This window comes from Desmodus rotundus, chromosome 12, assembly GCF_022682495.2.
Source record: "Desmodus rotundus isolate HL8 chromosome 12, HLdesRot8A.1, whole genome shotgun sequence".
Lineage (NCBI taxonomy): Eukaryota > Metazoa > Chordata > Mammalia > Chiroptera > Phyllostomidae > Desmodus > Desmodus rotundus.
This window is the reverse complement of record NC_071398.1, coordinates 49,038,937-49,054,525: the sequence shown is the minus strand read 5'-3', so window position 1 is coordinate 49,054,525 and position 15,589 is coordinate 49,038,937. Positions and strand designations below refer to the sequence as shown.

The 15,589-nt window shown below is 60.1% G+C and overlaps 1 protein-coding gene across 2 annotated transcripts; it reads right to left on the bottom strand.

Annotated features, from left to right (window-relative positions):
- Positions 1 to 1,271: 1,271 nt before the first annotated feature.
- On the bottom strand, positions 1,272 to 15,183 carry TTYH1 (tweety family member 1). 2 transcript variants are annotated; one of them, XM_045203394.3, is made up of 14 exons: positions 14,977 to 15,183; positions 11,803 to 11,981; positions 9,874 to 9,985; positions 8,825 to 9,045; positions 8,157 to 8,252; positions 6,819 to 6,891; positions 6,512 to 6,587; positions 5,978 to 6,033; positions 5,714 to 5,806; positions 5,237 to 5,329; positions 2,154 to 2,296; positions 1,988 to 2,033; positions 1,745 to 1,825; positions 1,272 to 1,621 (listed from the first exon to the last, which is right to left on the bottom strand). In XM_045203394.3, the coding sequence occupies exons 1-13, from the start codon at positions 15,100 to 15,102 to the stop codon at positions 1,787 to 1,789; spliced, it is 1,353 nt and encodes a 450-aa protein (XP_045059329.2). In that variant the 5' UTR covers positions 15,103 to 15,183; the 3' UTR covers positions 1,272 to 1,621; positions 1,745 to 1,786. The 2 variants fall into 2 exon arrangements, with proteins under 2 accessions (XP_045059329.2, XP_045059328.2); XM_045203393.3 differs by lacking the exon at positions 1,988 to 2,033.
- Positions 15,184 to 15,589: the final 406 nt, after the last annotated feature.

The following is a 15,589-nucleotide window of genomic DNA, read 5'->3' as shown; positions in this document are numbered from 1 at the left end:
GTCCTTAACCAGGGCCTCATCTGCATTTGTCCACTCCACTACCATTGTCTGTCACACCCACCTCAAATCTCACTGAGGCTCCACCCCCTCTCCCCCAGAAATCCCCAACCTAGCCAACAGCTGTCAACAGCTTCAGAGAACCCTGCCATACAGAGACTTAATGGGTTTGTCTTCTGTGTGGATTTTAGTTGCCAGAGTCTAGCCAAAGTATTGTTGCAGCAAACAGCCCTAAATATACGTCCTTAGTTAGATGCCTCTGCCTTGTTCTCATAAATTGATTCCCAAAAGCAGGACATCCAGTGCACAGGGTCTGGACAGTTTTGATTGTATCTCACGTGAGATGATAGTTTTCACAGGATTGCAAGTCACAGTCTCTGGAGCAGCAGGTCTAAGTGGCCTGGTCCTGCACATCCTCACCAGCAGGGGGTGTTAGCGCTCCTTTCATTTTAGTTGTACGAGAACTGGGAGGTGGGGGGAAAAATGTGTTTCCGCTATAGTTCCTAATTATCCAGGTTTCAATGTCTTTTCGTCTGTTTACTGGTGTTGGGTTTTTCACTTCATTGAATGTTCAGCATAGTTGCTTGTTTTGAAGTTGGTTAGCCTTTTTCTTTGTGGAAGCTTTGTAAATTATATTTATGTAGTAAGAGTTATATATTTCTGTGCCATATGTAGTATTTATTAAAAGAACAACACAATTTCCCCCAGACTATCAACTTTCCCCTTTACGGTATTATTTTTCATTCCACTATTTGTACACTAGGTTACCTTTTCCTTTCTGGCTTTAGGACATCCACCGCCTCTAAGCATGGTGTACAATATCCAAAATTCTCTTTCCTCCTGAAATACTTCTACCCCCTTGCCTACACTGACATCTTTCACCCGTCTTGTCTATAGAGGGTTTTCTTCCAGAGGGAGAGTGCATCGTGTTAGCAATGATGTAAAACCAATCAGTCCTTTCCACCCTGACTTGAAATCTGTCTTCTGTCCTATACATGCACACCGAGACCTAACCTAGATCTAGGCTGTGTCTTCCATCCCAGGATGGCTGTTTTCCTGTTCAGGACATGTGTACTGCTTTTAGCGTAATCAGGAGGAAATGTTTGTTTGGTTTGGTTTCCAATAGCAAAATCCAGAGGAATTGCTATTGTGGCCTGGAGGCCGAGTGGAAGCGATACCGGCCCCCCCCCCTTCCAAGCGGAAAGGAGACCCCCTCCAACCAGGAGGCCAGATTGAGGAGGGGAGAAATAGGAAGGACCCAGCTGCTTGTAAAATAAAGTCTTCCCTTTTATTTCAAATCAACCCATTCCCAAGTTAGTGCCACAAGTTGAGATCAGGGGCCCTGAGCCCACCAATGCGTGGTGAGAGGGAGGGCACGCGTGTCTCTTCAAGGACGGCCCTGGCAGCCAAGGAGGAGGGGTCCCCCCCTCTCCGGCCAGCCCGGGGCCCTGGCCTGCCCTGCCCTGCCCCGCTGTCAGCCTTCTCCCAGGGCTAAGGGCTCGTAGAGAGAGGGCAGGGCGGGAAGGCAGTCCTGTTTGGGGTGTCCGTGGCCAGGGGTGGTGTTAGTGGTGGGAGCCCAGTGAGGCTGGGTTAGTGGGGTCTTCTCTGGCCGCCAGGGAAGGAACTGCAGGGGGAGACAGAGACAGGGCACTGGACGCTGGGGGGAAGGCTACCACCATGCCCAGACTGGGAGAGGAGGAGGGCAGAGGCGGGCTTTGAGAGCTGGGGTGTTATTTTGGCAACTCACCGGGGAGGAGGGGCCGGCTCCAGGCGGACGTGGAGAAGGGGCTCAGATAGACGACTGCCACTGCACGAAGCGCTTGGATTCCTGCGGGGGGGAGTCGGGAGGGCGTGACAGGGGAGTCTGGCTCAGTCGTGTGGGCCCCCAGCCTCCTCCCTCGGACCCAGGGGTCCAGGCCCCCAGCCTCCTCCTTCAGACCCAGGGTCCAGGCCCCCAGCCCCTCCTCCCTCAGACCCAGGGGTCCAGTACCTGAGGGTTGAAAGGGTCGTCATCGTCTGTGTCATCGTAGTCGTCACTGGGGTGCAATGGGGGCAGTGGCAGAGAGGGAGGACGGGGGAATCCATCAGGAGGCTGCCCCCTCAACGGCCGCCACCCCTGCCCTGTTCTCCTCCCCCCTCCTCTCTCCCCTCCTGACCTGGGTGGGAACAGAGCCCAGGCTCGAGGCAGGCTGCAGAGGGCGGTGGCCAGGGCTCCTGCGGACAGGAGGGAGAAGAGCAGCAGGAAGAGCAGACCTTCCAGGGCATCTTCGCACAGGCCGCGCAGGGCTGCACCGTAGTCCTGGGTGGGCAGGGGGGGCCTTAGTGGGCAGTGCCCTCTCCCTGCACACCCTGGGTGCCACTCACACTGTCCTCCCAGCTGTGCAATGCTAGGCAAGTCACTCCACCTATCTGTGCCTCAGTTTCCTTGCCGTCACATGTGCTCGGCACAGAGCCTGGCACGTAGGAAGCACTGAGCACATAGTAGGTGCTGTGGTCACGGTCATTATTACACCCACAGGTATGACCTCAAATCTCAGCCTCCTGTCACTGAGAACCCCCCCCACCCCCACCCAGTAGATGCCAGTAGCACCTCCCCAGTTGTGACAACCAAACATATCCCCATACATTGCCCAGTGTCTCCTGGGCAAAATTGCTGGCCTTGGACAACACCCAGAATAACACTTAGAAGACTCTCTGTGTTGGAATTGCACCTTGTACAGAACACACACTTGGTAAATCCAGCTGTTACCCCGGGAAATCATCAGGGCCCCCATTTACTGACTACCTGGCCATCACACATTAATGAGGACGGGCCAGGGGCCTGGCAGGTGCCCGGAGACTTCAGTAACCAGCTCCACCCCACCCCCACCCCCTCCCAGCTGCCAAGGGAGGCAGTCCTGGGGCCCCACAGCCCAGATGGCACCGACAGGAAAGAGCTGGGCCCAGGGGAGGTCTGGAGCACTGAGACAGGCCGAAGGCTTCTCTGACGTTTCTGAGGAAGGGACGCAAGGGGCCAAGAGTGCAAACCAGACAGGGCCAACCACACAGTCCCCGAGCAGGTCCTGCGAGAAGCAGACGTTAATCTGCGTGCAGGGGAATCCTTGGAGGGCTTAAGGTGAAGGAAGGCCTTGATCGGATTGTGTTTAGAAGGCTGACCCAGCTGTTGGCTGTTGCTGGGAGAGCAGATGGGGACAGGGAGCAAGCAGGGGACAGGGAAGAGTCTCTGGCTGTTGGGCGGGAGGTGACCAAGGGGAGGACCAGGGTTGTAGGGGTGATGGCATGTCAGCGGTGCTGAGACTCCAGATGGGTTTCAGAGGGAGGGCCAACAGGACTCGCCAGCAACATGGTTGTGGGAGGTAAGGGCAGGAAAAAAAGGGATCTTCTAGGTTTCTGGCTTGAGCCCCTGCATGGGGGGGTCAGGGTGGGGTGCCTGGTACTGAGCCAGTGAAGCCTGGGGGAGGGGCCCATCAGGGCAACGGGGTTCTGCATCCACAGGATCACACACGCACGACATCCCTTCATCCCCTAACAGCTGTGCAAAGGCACAGCTCACACTGCTGCCCTTCGCAATGGCAGAACGGGCAAGCCACCTGCCCAGAGGCACACGGCCTGGAAGGGGCAGAGGTGGGATTGGAACCAGGTCTGTCAGGCTTCAGAGCCCACCTTCCTGTCATGTCATCCCTGAGCTCCCGCATCCTGCTTTTAATATCGGGGACCCTGAGGTCCAGATGGGGACACAGGCTCACACGGTACATGAGTGGACCACAGAGACTCTGACCCGCCCTCCTCCTTCCTCCCTTTCCTCCCTCATGAGGGAGGAAACCCCCGGGCTGTACTCCGGCCCACTGTCCATCTGGACCATAGAGAAACATGTGGGCTGTGTGAATAAAGAGCAGCGTGACCTTCAATCCCATCCCACCTTCCTCAGCTCTGGTACTCAGCCGCTCCGACTGTTGACTCAGTGCTGCCCCCATGCCCCATGGTTAGAATGCCAGGTTTAGAAGTTTGGGGGCAGTGGGAGCCATGGTTGGGATCGGAACATGGCAAGGAGCAGCTCAGACCTGTCCTGTGGGATGGACGGGTCCCTCTGGGGGTCGGGCTGCCAGGTCCAACACAGGACACCCAGTTAGGTTTGAATTTTGGATGCCTCACAGCAACAAAAACCTAGTAAAGGTGTCTCCCCAGTGTGGCTGGGACACACTTAGAGTAAAAAGGTATTTGTTGTTTGCAGAATCTGGCAGCCTAATCAAGAGCCCATCCAGGCACAGACAGGGAAGGAAAGGAGGTGTGTGTCCTCAGGCCTAAACTGCAGCAGGCTCTTGGGGTTGGGGGTGTGTGTCAGACAGTGGATGAGGACAGCCGGGAAGCAGAAGGGACAAGACTGGGTGACTGCCTAGCTGTGGGGGCTAGGAGAATGAGAGGGGTGAGGACCCCATGCACAGGCCAGTGGGGTGACCCAGCCCTGTGGACCTTATAATCCAAGTCCGTAAAACAGACAGTAACAGCCATTCAATCCCAACAGCATCACCGACGAGGGCTCGGTGAGACCCCAGAGCCTGCACTTAGCAAAGCCCACGTGCACCCAGGGGGAAGGCTGATTTTGTCCTCCTGAGCCCTCACAACCACCCAGTAAAGCAGGACCCCCCTCCCTCATTTCACAGGGAAGGAAACCGAGATTCAGGGACACTCCACACAGCCCAGGTCGGAGCCTAGACTGGAAGGAGGCTGCAGGTCACCAGGCTCTCCTTCTCCTGGGTGTCCTGCCCACCCCTGCCTCAGGCAGGTGATAGCACACACTACAGGAGAACTTCACAGATATTCACCCCCGAATCCTTTTTTAAGGGAGGAAACTGAGGCACAGAGAAGTCAGTGACTTGCCTGAGGTCAAGAGCTAGGACTGGAACGCAGGCAGTCTCACTCCAGAATTCACTAAGCTGCACAGCCTTTGGGAGGGAGGGGCCAGGAGAAGGGGAGAGGGAGCAGGTGGACTGGAGGGAGAGGGAGGGATGATGGGTGGGAGAGAGGGAGGGAGGAAAAAAGGAACGAATCTAGATGATAGATGGATAGGGTAGGTAGTTACTAGGTAGAGAATACTACCTGATACATAAACAATAGGTTGACAGATAGATTTCTTGGGGACAATGGGGAAAAGACCAGCAGGGTCGGAGGAGAAGGAGGACCGTCAGGGTCCAGTCAGAGGCTCCCCGTGAGAATAATTTGGGGAGGGGCCAGGAGTCACCTTGTGCAAACCTCGACAGTGCAGTAGGGCCACCAACTGGTGGAAGTTTCCTTCAGTCACATTCAACGTCTCCTCCAAGGACAGCAGAGGTTTCTGCGGTGAGGGTGGGGTGGTTACCCCACGACTCCTGTAGGTGGCGGGGCCCCGCCCATCTCCTCAGGCCCCGCCCCCACAGGCGGACCACACCCCTTTGTTTAGGCTCCGCTCACAACCACCAACTCACAACCACCAACCCCTCTTCCTGGCCCGCCCCCACTTCAGGACCAAGCCCCGCCCCGCCCACCACGGCTCCACCCACACCTGCACCCAGGCCTCGCCCACAGACCCTGCCGTCCCCAGGCCCGCCCATATCCCAGGACCCGCCCCTTAATTTCCGTGACCACGCCCACATAACCGCCCTTTCCGTGGGCCCCACCCACACCACTGGCTCTGTCACGGCCCTTGCGCTGGGAGCCGGGGTGTAGCGGGACTGCCGACCTGTGCGGAAGGGAACTGGGGCACAGCTTCTCGCTCCAGGCCCTGCAGCTGGGAGTGGATGTTGGCCAGAGCTCGCTGCGACAGTGTCAGCCTCTGCAGGAACACAGGGCTCGAGGAGTACCCAATGGCGCATGCCCCCAGCCCACTCCTTTCTCAGGACAGGAAACTGGCGGGACCCTTGCGCTTTCATCCTCCCTTAGGACCCCTAAGTCCAGGCCTCAGCCCTGTCCTCCCCCACCCGGTTACCTGGCCCGCAGCCCTAACCTGTTGAAAGGGGTTGGAGACGGCCTGGTTGCAGAGGAAATAGTAGTTCAGGATGTCTATGGCGGGAGGGGAAAAAGGAGAGGTCATGAGCCGGGGTGGGCCTCCTTGGTCGGGGGGCGAGGGGAGGCGTTGGGGGCAGGGCCCTGTCTTTCCACCCTCAGTGCCAGGGGCCCTCCCCAGGTCAGGACCCTCCTGTGGTCCCAGTGGCCTGGCATTCTGAAACTGGCCACTCGCCCAGCCCCTAAAAGCTTCTGCTCCGGCCACAACCAAAAACATTCTGGTTTCCATACTCTCTGGGAACCCCTGCTTCTGAGGTTGTCTGCTCTACTACAGTGTGCTCCCCCCAGCCCTCCATCCCTCAGGCCTCGTCCCCTCTCTGGTGCCCATCATCTTTATCCCTCTGTCTTTTTCAGCCCACCCAGGAGGTGCTGGGAGCCTCAGGGACAGGGCAGCCTGGCTGACTCTGGGCACCCCCACCCCACCCCAGGTAGGACTGAGTGCAGAGGCCTGTGTGCACCAGACCAGTGGGCTCACCTGAGCCAAGCCCAGTCTCCTCCTGGGTCAGGTTCAGGATGTAGGTGTCTGGACTGGAGCAGAAGTCACTGAGGCCCTGAGAGAGGCAGCAGGAAAGGGGACTCAGACCTTAAACTGCCCTATGCCACACTCCCATGGACTCAGTGCCCCCAGCCTCCTCCCTCAGACCCAGGAGTCCAGGCCCCCCGCCCCTTCAGGACCTAGAAAACCAGCCCCAAACCTCAGAACCTGTGACTCAGGCCCCAAAGTCCTTTCTCTCAGGACCTAAGGCACCAGCCCCCCACCGGTCCCAGGACCCTACACGCACCACGGCTGTAGCTGCCTCCAGGCCCAGGGAGCCCCAGCTCAGGACAAGAACCACAAGACTCATCACAGTCATCCTGTGGGGGGAGGGACTGGACTTGAGGTTCTGAAGCTCTCCACCTTGCCTCTTCCCTTCCCCCACCCCAGGTCCCATCACAGCTCTACTCCCAATCTCTGGAACCTAGAGGGTCAGAATTAGGGGCAGAGACATTGGGGCAGGGCATAGACCTGTGGTTGTTGACATCAAATTGAACATGTGGTCCCTGACCCGGGGTTGGAAGCACAGGGGCGGGCAGTAAGAGGGGCCCTGGGCTGGCAGGGTTCAGCCCAGCTCTGCCTCATCTCCTCTGGGACTCTGAGGGACCTACTCCCCAGCGCTGGGCCCCATATCTGGGATTTGAATTCCACAGGACCCCGTTTTTGCCAAGCACACTCTCAGGTTGTCTCTTGGTTAGCCTCCCAGGAGAGGGGACAGCTCCAGGGCCGAAATCGCCTCCTGGTATTTCTCTGGGGATGGGGTTTGTGGGACTAGCACTGGAGGGTGGGCAGCAAGCAAGAAGGGCACCTAGTGGGGGGTGGGGCCCAAACCAAAGTCCCTGGGCCCGACCATGGCTCAGACCGGCCAGGGCCATGTTTCACCATCTCCAAGCCTCTGGGGGGATGTGGGTCAGACAGCAGGACCTCTCATCCCAGGGGGCAGTGTGGGGACGACCATGGGCACCAGTGCCAGCGCATCCCCCTCAACCACCACCCCAGGGACAGGGAGGAGGCCAGGGCTCCTCCAAATGGGACAGGCTGGCCTGAGTTGACTCCAGCACCAGTACTTCCTGGCTGGGCAGCCCTGGGCAAGTGGCCTGACTACTCGGTGTCCCAATCTCCCCCTCGGTTAGATGGATGGAAAGCGCCTCCCAGTGGGATTGGTGTGAGGGTTCCAGAAGAGCATGTGGTGTGTAGAATGAGCCCCAATGCCATGTCACGTCCAAGCAACCTCAGACGTGGCCACCTCCTGCCTCTGGTCCCTCATCTGCCCAACTGGCTCCTGGCAGGCCCCTCCTTCACAGGTTGTGGTGACAGCTGAAGGAGTCTCTGGCCCTCCACAGATGTCAGCAATCACTGCCATCCTCAGTACAGCATCACTCCACAGGCAAGCTAGGATTTCCCACACTTCCCACTGCAAGAAAGCCCAGCCTGGGGGCTCCGTGGAGGGCATGGGGGTCCGTGGGACAGAGGAATGACCCCGTGGGAACCCAGGAGGCCTGCGGTCCCTCTCTCAAGAGTGCTGCAGGGTGGGACTCAGGCCCCTGTGCTGGGACGTGAGCCCGCTGAGGGAGCCCAGACTCACATAATCACCAGCCACTTGCTCTGCTTCGCCAGGCCCAGGAGGGTGAAGAGGCAGACCAGCAACTCCAGGAGCAGCAGGAGGACGTAGGCCAGCCACCTGGGGGGGGGGGGAGTGGGGGGACACACAGGGGTGCGGCTGAAGCAGCAAATCCAGCCTTCCAGTGCTCAGGCCCCCAGACTCTCCCTGGACACCAATCTCTGCCTGTCACCAGGTCTGACCCCAGGCCACAGCCCAGCTCATCTGTGAAATGGGTGCACTGGGAGGCGGGCCGCCCTCGCCTTCTATAAAGAGCACAGGTCCCAGGGGCAGAGCCCTGGGACCATACTGACTGGACCATGCACGAGCTCTGTGACCTGTGATCTTGCACGTGTGATCTGGCCTCAGAGCCCAGCCCCTGATCCCACCTGCAGAGTGGAGCACCCAGCATCGTGTTGTACAACCTAAGGTGCGGTGTATCTGCAGGCAGGCTGCCTGGGCCTCCACTCCTTAGCTGTGCGTAACTTAGTCTCAGTAACTCTGCCATAAGCAGCATTCCTGGCCTCCACCCACCAGAGGCCCAGTTGTGATGACCCATTGTGCCTCAACTCAGACACGGCCCGATGCTCGCTGAGGCACAACCCCCCCAGGCTGAGAACCCCTGCCACAGATTTAGAAGATTGGTTGCCCACCTGTATTCCTCCACGAAAGACACATCTTCGGCCACCTGCAGGGGGCTCAGGGGCACTCCCTGCCAGAAGGCCAGCCCCTGGAGCTGCTGGGCCACGGCCTCCACCTGCCGCCGAGTCCCCCTGGTGGCCGCCACCAGCTCCGTGCGCTGCGTGAGCACCTCCTCCAGAGTGGTCAGCTCTGTCCTCACGGCCTCCCCCAGCCTCTCCACCATCTCCAGCACCTGGGCGCAGGGGTGGGTCTGGGGTCAGGGGAGGGTGTTCTCAGGGGGTCCAAGGGCAGGGGATGGGGTTGTGAAGTAGGAACGAGCAACGGCAGGTGCCTGAGATCTGGGGTTTGGGCATCTGCAGCTGAGGAAGGGACAGATGGGGTGGGGGCCTCTCCAGTCCATTTGTGGAGCTCTGTGGCCTCCATCAGGAGCTCTGGGTGGTCAGTGGCTTGAACCAACCCCAGCTAGAGATTCAGGCCCCCAGAAGGAGGATTTGATCTGGGGTCCTGGGCCTGATGTTCACATCTGCCTTTCTGAGTCTGGGGTCTTGTCTGTTTCATGGTCCAGGGTCTACACAGGACATGAATTCTGAGGTCTGAGTTCAAGCTGGGGATAGGGGTGGTGCCTCTGGTCTGGCCCCTGGGTCTCAACACTGAGGTCCCCAAGTTTGCATTGGGGCCAAGCATCAGGTCTGGGGTCAGGGGCAGGGATCACTGGCGTTTGGTCCCTGTCTGGTTCCAGCTCTAAGTGGAAGTGCAGGGCTGGGGCTGGGTGTGAGTGTGGGGTCTGGGTTTGAGCCCCAAGTCCCAGATCTGGGGTGTGGTTTGGAGAGAGCCACGTGAGAGGCTTGGATTTGCAGTCAGGGTGTGGGGTGGCTGTACAGTGTGAATCTGAAATTCTGAGCCTGGGGTCCTAAATTTTAGGTCTCGGGTCTTTGCTCTGGAGTTTGGACTCGGATTCGCTGGAATGGAGGCCCTTGCCCGCCCCCCTGCTCCCCTCCCCGTGTGGGGAACCAGTGTGGGGGTGGGAGTGGGATCTGGCCGCTGCCTCCCGGCCCCTCACCAGGTGGTCAATGGCGCTGAGCGTGTGGTTGGCATGCACCAGCGCGGAGCTGAGCTGGGCCACCCCGTCGCTGGTCTCGCTGTTGCCATAGAAACCGATGCCAATGCCCGCGCTGTGAGAAGGAGGGACGGGAAATCACAACGGGTCCTGGGACCCCGGGGGCCGCCGTCCCCCACCCCCTCACACACCAAGCCCGCCTCCCACCCCCGCCCTATTGGGCGAGTCTATCGTGGGAAAAGAACGTCTCCAGGCTGGCCCCCACCGGTTGCCACGGTAACAGGAAGGCCTCACTCCCCCGGGCGAGGGACGTCATTGTGATGCTAATGGTAGGTGGAGTGGAGAGGGGAGGATACCCCAGATTTAACTCGCACCTCACCGGAGCGGAACCCCTGTCCCGCCCAGCCCCAGGATGTCGAGACTTCCCCTCACCCACGACAGCCGGCCCCACCACCGTCTCCTCCACCCTTTCCCAAGCACCCAGCGTCCTCAGCACCTGTCCCTCCCGAGTCCGGCCGTCCCCTCCCCCACACCCTGGGGTTTCCCAGGAGTTCAGGCCCCCAGCCACCATCTTCTGGGGGACCCGAGCCTGGAGCTCCCGGCCACAACCCTTCCCCCCCCGCCCCCCCGAGGGACCCAAGCTTCTGGCCAGCTGGGAGCCAAGGAAGGGATTGTGGGCGCCCCCGCCCCTCCGCGGCCAGCACACAGAGCTCCATTGTGGGGCCTGAATGGCCCCCACCCCCCACTCCAGTGTGTCCCTCCGCGGAGGGGCCAGGGCCAGAGGAGGAGGGAGCGGGACGCCCTCCCAGTTCCCAGCCGCAGCGCAGGCTCCCATCCCCAGCCTTGGAACCCAACGCCCGCCCGCGCCCCCGCCCATTGTCCTTGTCCGCAGCCCCACAAAGCTTCTCTTGTTTCCAGGCCGCGGGGGCCGGCCGTGTCTCTCCCCCACCGGGCCTTTGTCCTCCTGCCCCGTCCACCCCCGCTCAGGAGGGCCCCGAGGGGAAGCGTCTTGGACGCAGGCGGCCAAGCCGCCGCCTCCGCAAACACCCCCAAACACACACACTGCTCCAGGAGGTGATGGAGTGAGCCTCCAGGAGGCCAGGGTCGCGGGTGGGAGTACCGGCTTCCGAGCCACTCCCCCAGCCCGGGCAGGTGTCTCGGGGCCCTAATCTGTGGAACAGGACCGCTGCCCTGCCCTAGTGTGTGCGTGTGGGTGGGGGGCGGCGGGTAGGGCTGTGCCCTTGGGGTACGGTGTGCTCCTCTCCTCCGCCCCTGGGGGTGTCCCAGAAGCTCCCAGGGGTTTGCAGGTCTGAATCTCCACTCTGTCGCTTGGGCCACCTTCCCTTGCTTCCTCTTTCAAAACTGGGAGTGACACCCCGGAGTCCAGCAGGGTTACTGCGGGTGAGCGAGACCAGAGCTACAGTCTGTCTCCCAGACCGGAACCTGCGCCCTGACCGCAGTGACTGGCCAGGCTTGGTCACTATTCCCTGGCACATAGTAGGTACTCAAGGAGTGGTCGTTGACTGAATGAATTCATGTATGTACCGGGAGTACGGATGTGAGCTGGGCCCTGTACCGTCTTGCATTCAACCTTATCACTAGGAGGTGGGTGTTACCATAATACCCATTTTAGAGATGTGGAAACTGAGCAGGAGGTGGGGGGACTGTATCGCTCCCCCAGGTGGCACAGCCATTTGGTGGCAGAGCCACCAAACCGAGGCAGTGTCACCGCCCAGCTCCTCACCCCAACCCTGTCCTGCCAGGCCCGTCGCCCTGGGAAAGTCAAGTCTCTTGAACCTCAGTTTCTCCATCCATCAAATGGGGACAACTCTGCTTGCTGCTGCGGTGGGATTCTAGGACACCACAGGAAGCCTGACAGAGAGCTTGGGGAACCCGGTCCCCACTCGCCCACCCACCCTGGGGCCCCATTACCAGCCGACGAGAAGAGCAGCGATGCAGCTCCAGGTGACACAGCCTCCCCCAGGTGGGGGGCTCTTGGTGCCGGGGGGCTCAGGGGGCCGGCAGCAGCAGACGCGGATGAGGTAGGCAGCAATGAGAATGAGGCTGAGGCCCAGACCCAGGCCGGCCAAGGCGGCCACCAGCAATAGGGCCTGGGGAAGGGATGAACAACATGGGGCCTCAGATGCGCTCGGGCTCCATCCCAGCTCAGCTGGAGGGCGGCACTCAGGATCTCAGCAGAGGAGGGAGGCATCCCTAGCCAGACTGGGGGCCAAGCCCAGCCTGTGACATTCAGGTTTGTGGGGAGAGGTGGGGTCCCCAGCCCCCCAGGCTGGAGGCTGGGGCTCTGTGATTTGGAACTGGGCCACTGGGAAGCCCAAATCTTGGGTTCTAGTTCTGCTTGGCCCACCCATGGCTGTGTGATGTTTGGCAGGGTCCCTCCTCTCTCTGAGCCTCAACTGGGTAGTTGGACAGAGCATCTCTCAGGACTGAAACCCAGAACAGTGGGATCCAGGGGTGGGTGGGGGCTCCTCTTTCTAGAGATGTGTGTGAGGCTGGGGGTGGCAGGCTTCTTCCCCTCCCCCCTGCTGGTCCTCCCCACTCACTGCTCACTCTCTGTCCCCTGCTGCTGAGCTCTGCACACCCACCACAGTGTGAGTCTGTCACCCAGAGACTCATGGGGAGGGGGTGTGACAGCCTCACGGAGGGAGAGAGAGAGTGTGTGTGTGTAAGACTCAGAGATGGAGACTGGGAGACTGAGAGAGCGAAGACAGAGCAGGGCGCAGGAGGGCAGCCGGCTCAGAGAGAGACGGTGAAGTAGAGACTCAGAGACAGGAGAGACAGGCAGAGACAGAAATGGAGAGGGACCCAAAGGGTGGGAGGGCAGAGGCAGGGAGGGAAAGAGTGTCTGTGGTTGGAAGCAGGCGGCGGGGTTTCTCCATGAGGCAGGATTTTACAGGGAAGGCTTTACAGTCTTGTCGTCTCCATAGATGCCTGGAGTGGGGCAGGGGTTTCCCTGGAGCCACGCGGCATGGTAGGGACAACCTCAGGGACAGGATCAGACTCCTGGACTCACTCACGCTGTTTCCTCTAAACCAGTGTCTCTGCCTTTGTGCTCACTGAGGGGCGTGTGTGACACGTGTGTGGAGTGTTGGTGTTTCTGGGTGTGTGACAGATGTGTTATCTCTGACTGAGTTGGTCTGTCATGGGATAATACACCTGTGTGTGTGTGTGTGAGTATATGCATGTCTCCATGACAGCAAGTGTGAGAGAGTGATATATGGGCATCTGTGTGTTTCTGGCACAATTCCTTCAGTCTCAGTGGGCCTCAGGTGGTGTGTGTGAGAGAGAGAGAAAAAGAAGAAGTGTGTGAGTGTGTGGGGGTGTAATGTGTGAATGTGAGCATGTGTGTGCAAACGTATGTATGTGAGCATGTGTGTGTATGTGAGTGTGAGTGTTTTATATGTATGTATATGCAAATGTGTATGTAAGTGTGTGTGAATGTGTGTGTGCATGTGAATGTGTACGTGAGTATATGTGTCTGTGTATGAGTGTGTGGGTGTGTGTGAATGTGTGTATGTGAGGGTATTTGTGTGTGTGAGGGCATATGTGTGTAATTGGGTGTGTACGTGAGTGTGTGTATGTGTGTGAGAACGTGTGTGTGTGTCCATGTATGTATGTGAATGTATATGCATCGATGCAAGTGTGAGGGTGTATAGATGTGAGCATGAAAACGTGTGTATGTAGGCGTGTGTGTGCATATGAGTGAGTGAGTGTGAATATCTGTGCGTATATGAGTGTGTGTCCCCAGCTCGGTGTCATTTCCCTGATCATTTCCCAGCTGTGCCCACTGCAGTGACCTCCCAGAGGGCAACGTCCCCTCCTGGGGTGTGTGACTCTGTGACCTCTGGCCTCAGTGCTGTCACCCTGGCTGTAATAGGGGGGGGGGGCATTAGCCTGCCTGAGTGCCTCAGGCGGTCACGGGGTCTGGGATGGAGTGGCTGTGTGGGCATCCGTGTGGGACGATCTCCTTGGCCGTGAGCAGTCATCGGATGGCGTTGGAGGCTGTGATTGTGTAACGGGGCTGTGGGGCAGGGGCTGCGGTCCCCTTTGGTGGGGAGAGGGTGCATGCGGGAGGCAGGGAGGAGCCGCTCAGGCTGGCACAGCCGTGACCCAAATAGCTCAGAATACAGCACACATCCCCCTCTCCGCGTTTCTGGGACCCCCCCTCTCCTGCTAAGCTCTCCAGTTCCCAGCCCTGGTCCCAGGAGCTCCCCAGGACAGATCAGAGGGGTCAGGCAGGCCCCAGGACCCATCCTGGCCCCCACCAGGACACCCGGTCCCCCCACCCCGTCCACAGCTCAACCAAGCTTTGCTCATTAAGCACAAAGTCAAGGACTTCAATTTAACTGGGTCAGAGGACAGCTCTTTGGCCCCTCTTGGAGCTGACCTACGCTGGGCCCCCTTTGCTAGAGACCCGGGCTCCTGTAAGCTTCCCATCCTACCCCACCCTCCGGACCCCTGTCTGTCCTCCTCAGCTCCCCAAGCCAAACCTCACCCCCCCTTCCCACCCCCGCCCCTCCAGCGCCCTGACCGCCCCTTCTGTCCTGAGACGGGCTCCAAGCCTCCTCTTCCGACATCTCCAGCTCCTATGCCCAGCCCTGGCCTGAATCCCCTCACCCCCTTCCCCGTTTCAGTCCTGTCCCAGAACCAGAACCGGAGCGCCCCCGGCCTCTCTCCTCTACCCCACGATCATCTCTCTCCGGCACCCCACCTTCAATGGACTGTCCATCCTGTGAGGGAGGGGTCATCTTTTAGGACGCCTAGCCCCCCTGGTGACCCTGGGCGCTAGCCTTCCAGGCAGTTTTCAGAGACCCCGGAATACAAGGGCCCCCATTCTCCTCCCTCCTTGGGGACCCGGGTCCAGGCCACTAGCCCTCTCTTATCTAAGCAGCTAGGGGTCTGGTCCCCTCAGCGCCCGTCCCAGGGGAACCTCCAGGAATGGGAGCCCCGCGCGCCTCCTCCCTCAGGCACCCCAAAGTCGGGGCCCGGCCCTCACCCCCAGAGAACGCAGGGGTCTGTCACCCAGCGCGTTCCTCTCGCGGGACCCAGAACCACTGGCCCCCCAGCCCCCGAGCCCGCTCCCACCTGCTGGTATTCCTGCTCTTGGGGCGCGAAGCCGCTGGGCACGGGACGGAGCTGGAAGTCGGCGCGGGGCAGCTGATGTAGCAGATGCACCCAGGCCGAGGGTCGGTAGCCCGGGGGCTCCCCCATGGCCCCAGGGGCGGGCGCGTGGGGCCGACGCCGGGGCTGCGGGAGCCGCGGTGATGGAGCGGGGCGCGGGCGGAGCGGGGTCTGGCGGGGCTCTGGGGAGCGCAGCGGGGGGGGGGGGGGGGAAGGGGGCGGGGGGCGGAGATTGGGGGGGTGGAGGCGGGAGGCGCGGGCCGGGCGGGCGCGGTGCTGCCCCTGGCGGCGGCAGTGGGGACTGCGGCGTAGCGGGTGGGCCCCGGGCGTGCCTGCTGCTCACTGACGGCTCCCACCTGCGGCCCGCGCGCAGGTACCGCTTACCGTGTCCTTAGAAGGCTGCTCATGCTGTTATGTCACCGTACAACCCTCACGTCCGGACAAAGGTCGCTAGTGTCTGCACAGCATTTTACAAATAATGGCAGTCTCATCAACGACAACAACAAAAATCCTCAATTCCCTGTGTCAGCGCGCTCTTACCTGTAAAGGACGCCTCCTTTACGGTAAAAGCCTGTCC

Coding starts and splice junctions, on each gene's coding strand:
- TTYH1 (XM_045203393.3), bottom strand. CDS start 15,102: ATGGGGGAGCCCCCGGGCTACCGACCCTCGGCCTGGGTGCATCTGCTA. Junction 8,253..8,824: donor TCTTTCGTGGAGGAATACAG/GTGGGCAACCAA, acceptor CCCCCCCCCCAG/GTGGCTGGCCTACGTCCTCC. Junction 2,297..5,236: donor ACTGTCGAGGTTTGCACAAG/GTGACTCCTGGC, acceptor CTGCCCACCCAG/GACTACGGTGCAGCCCTGCG.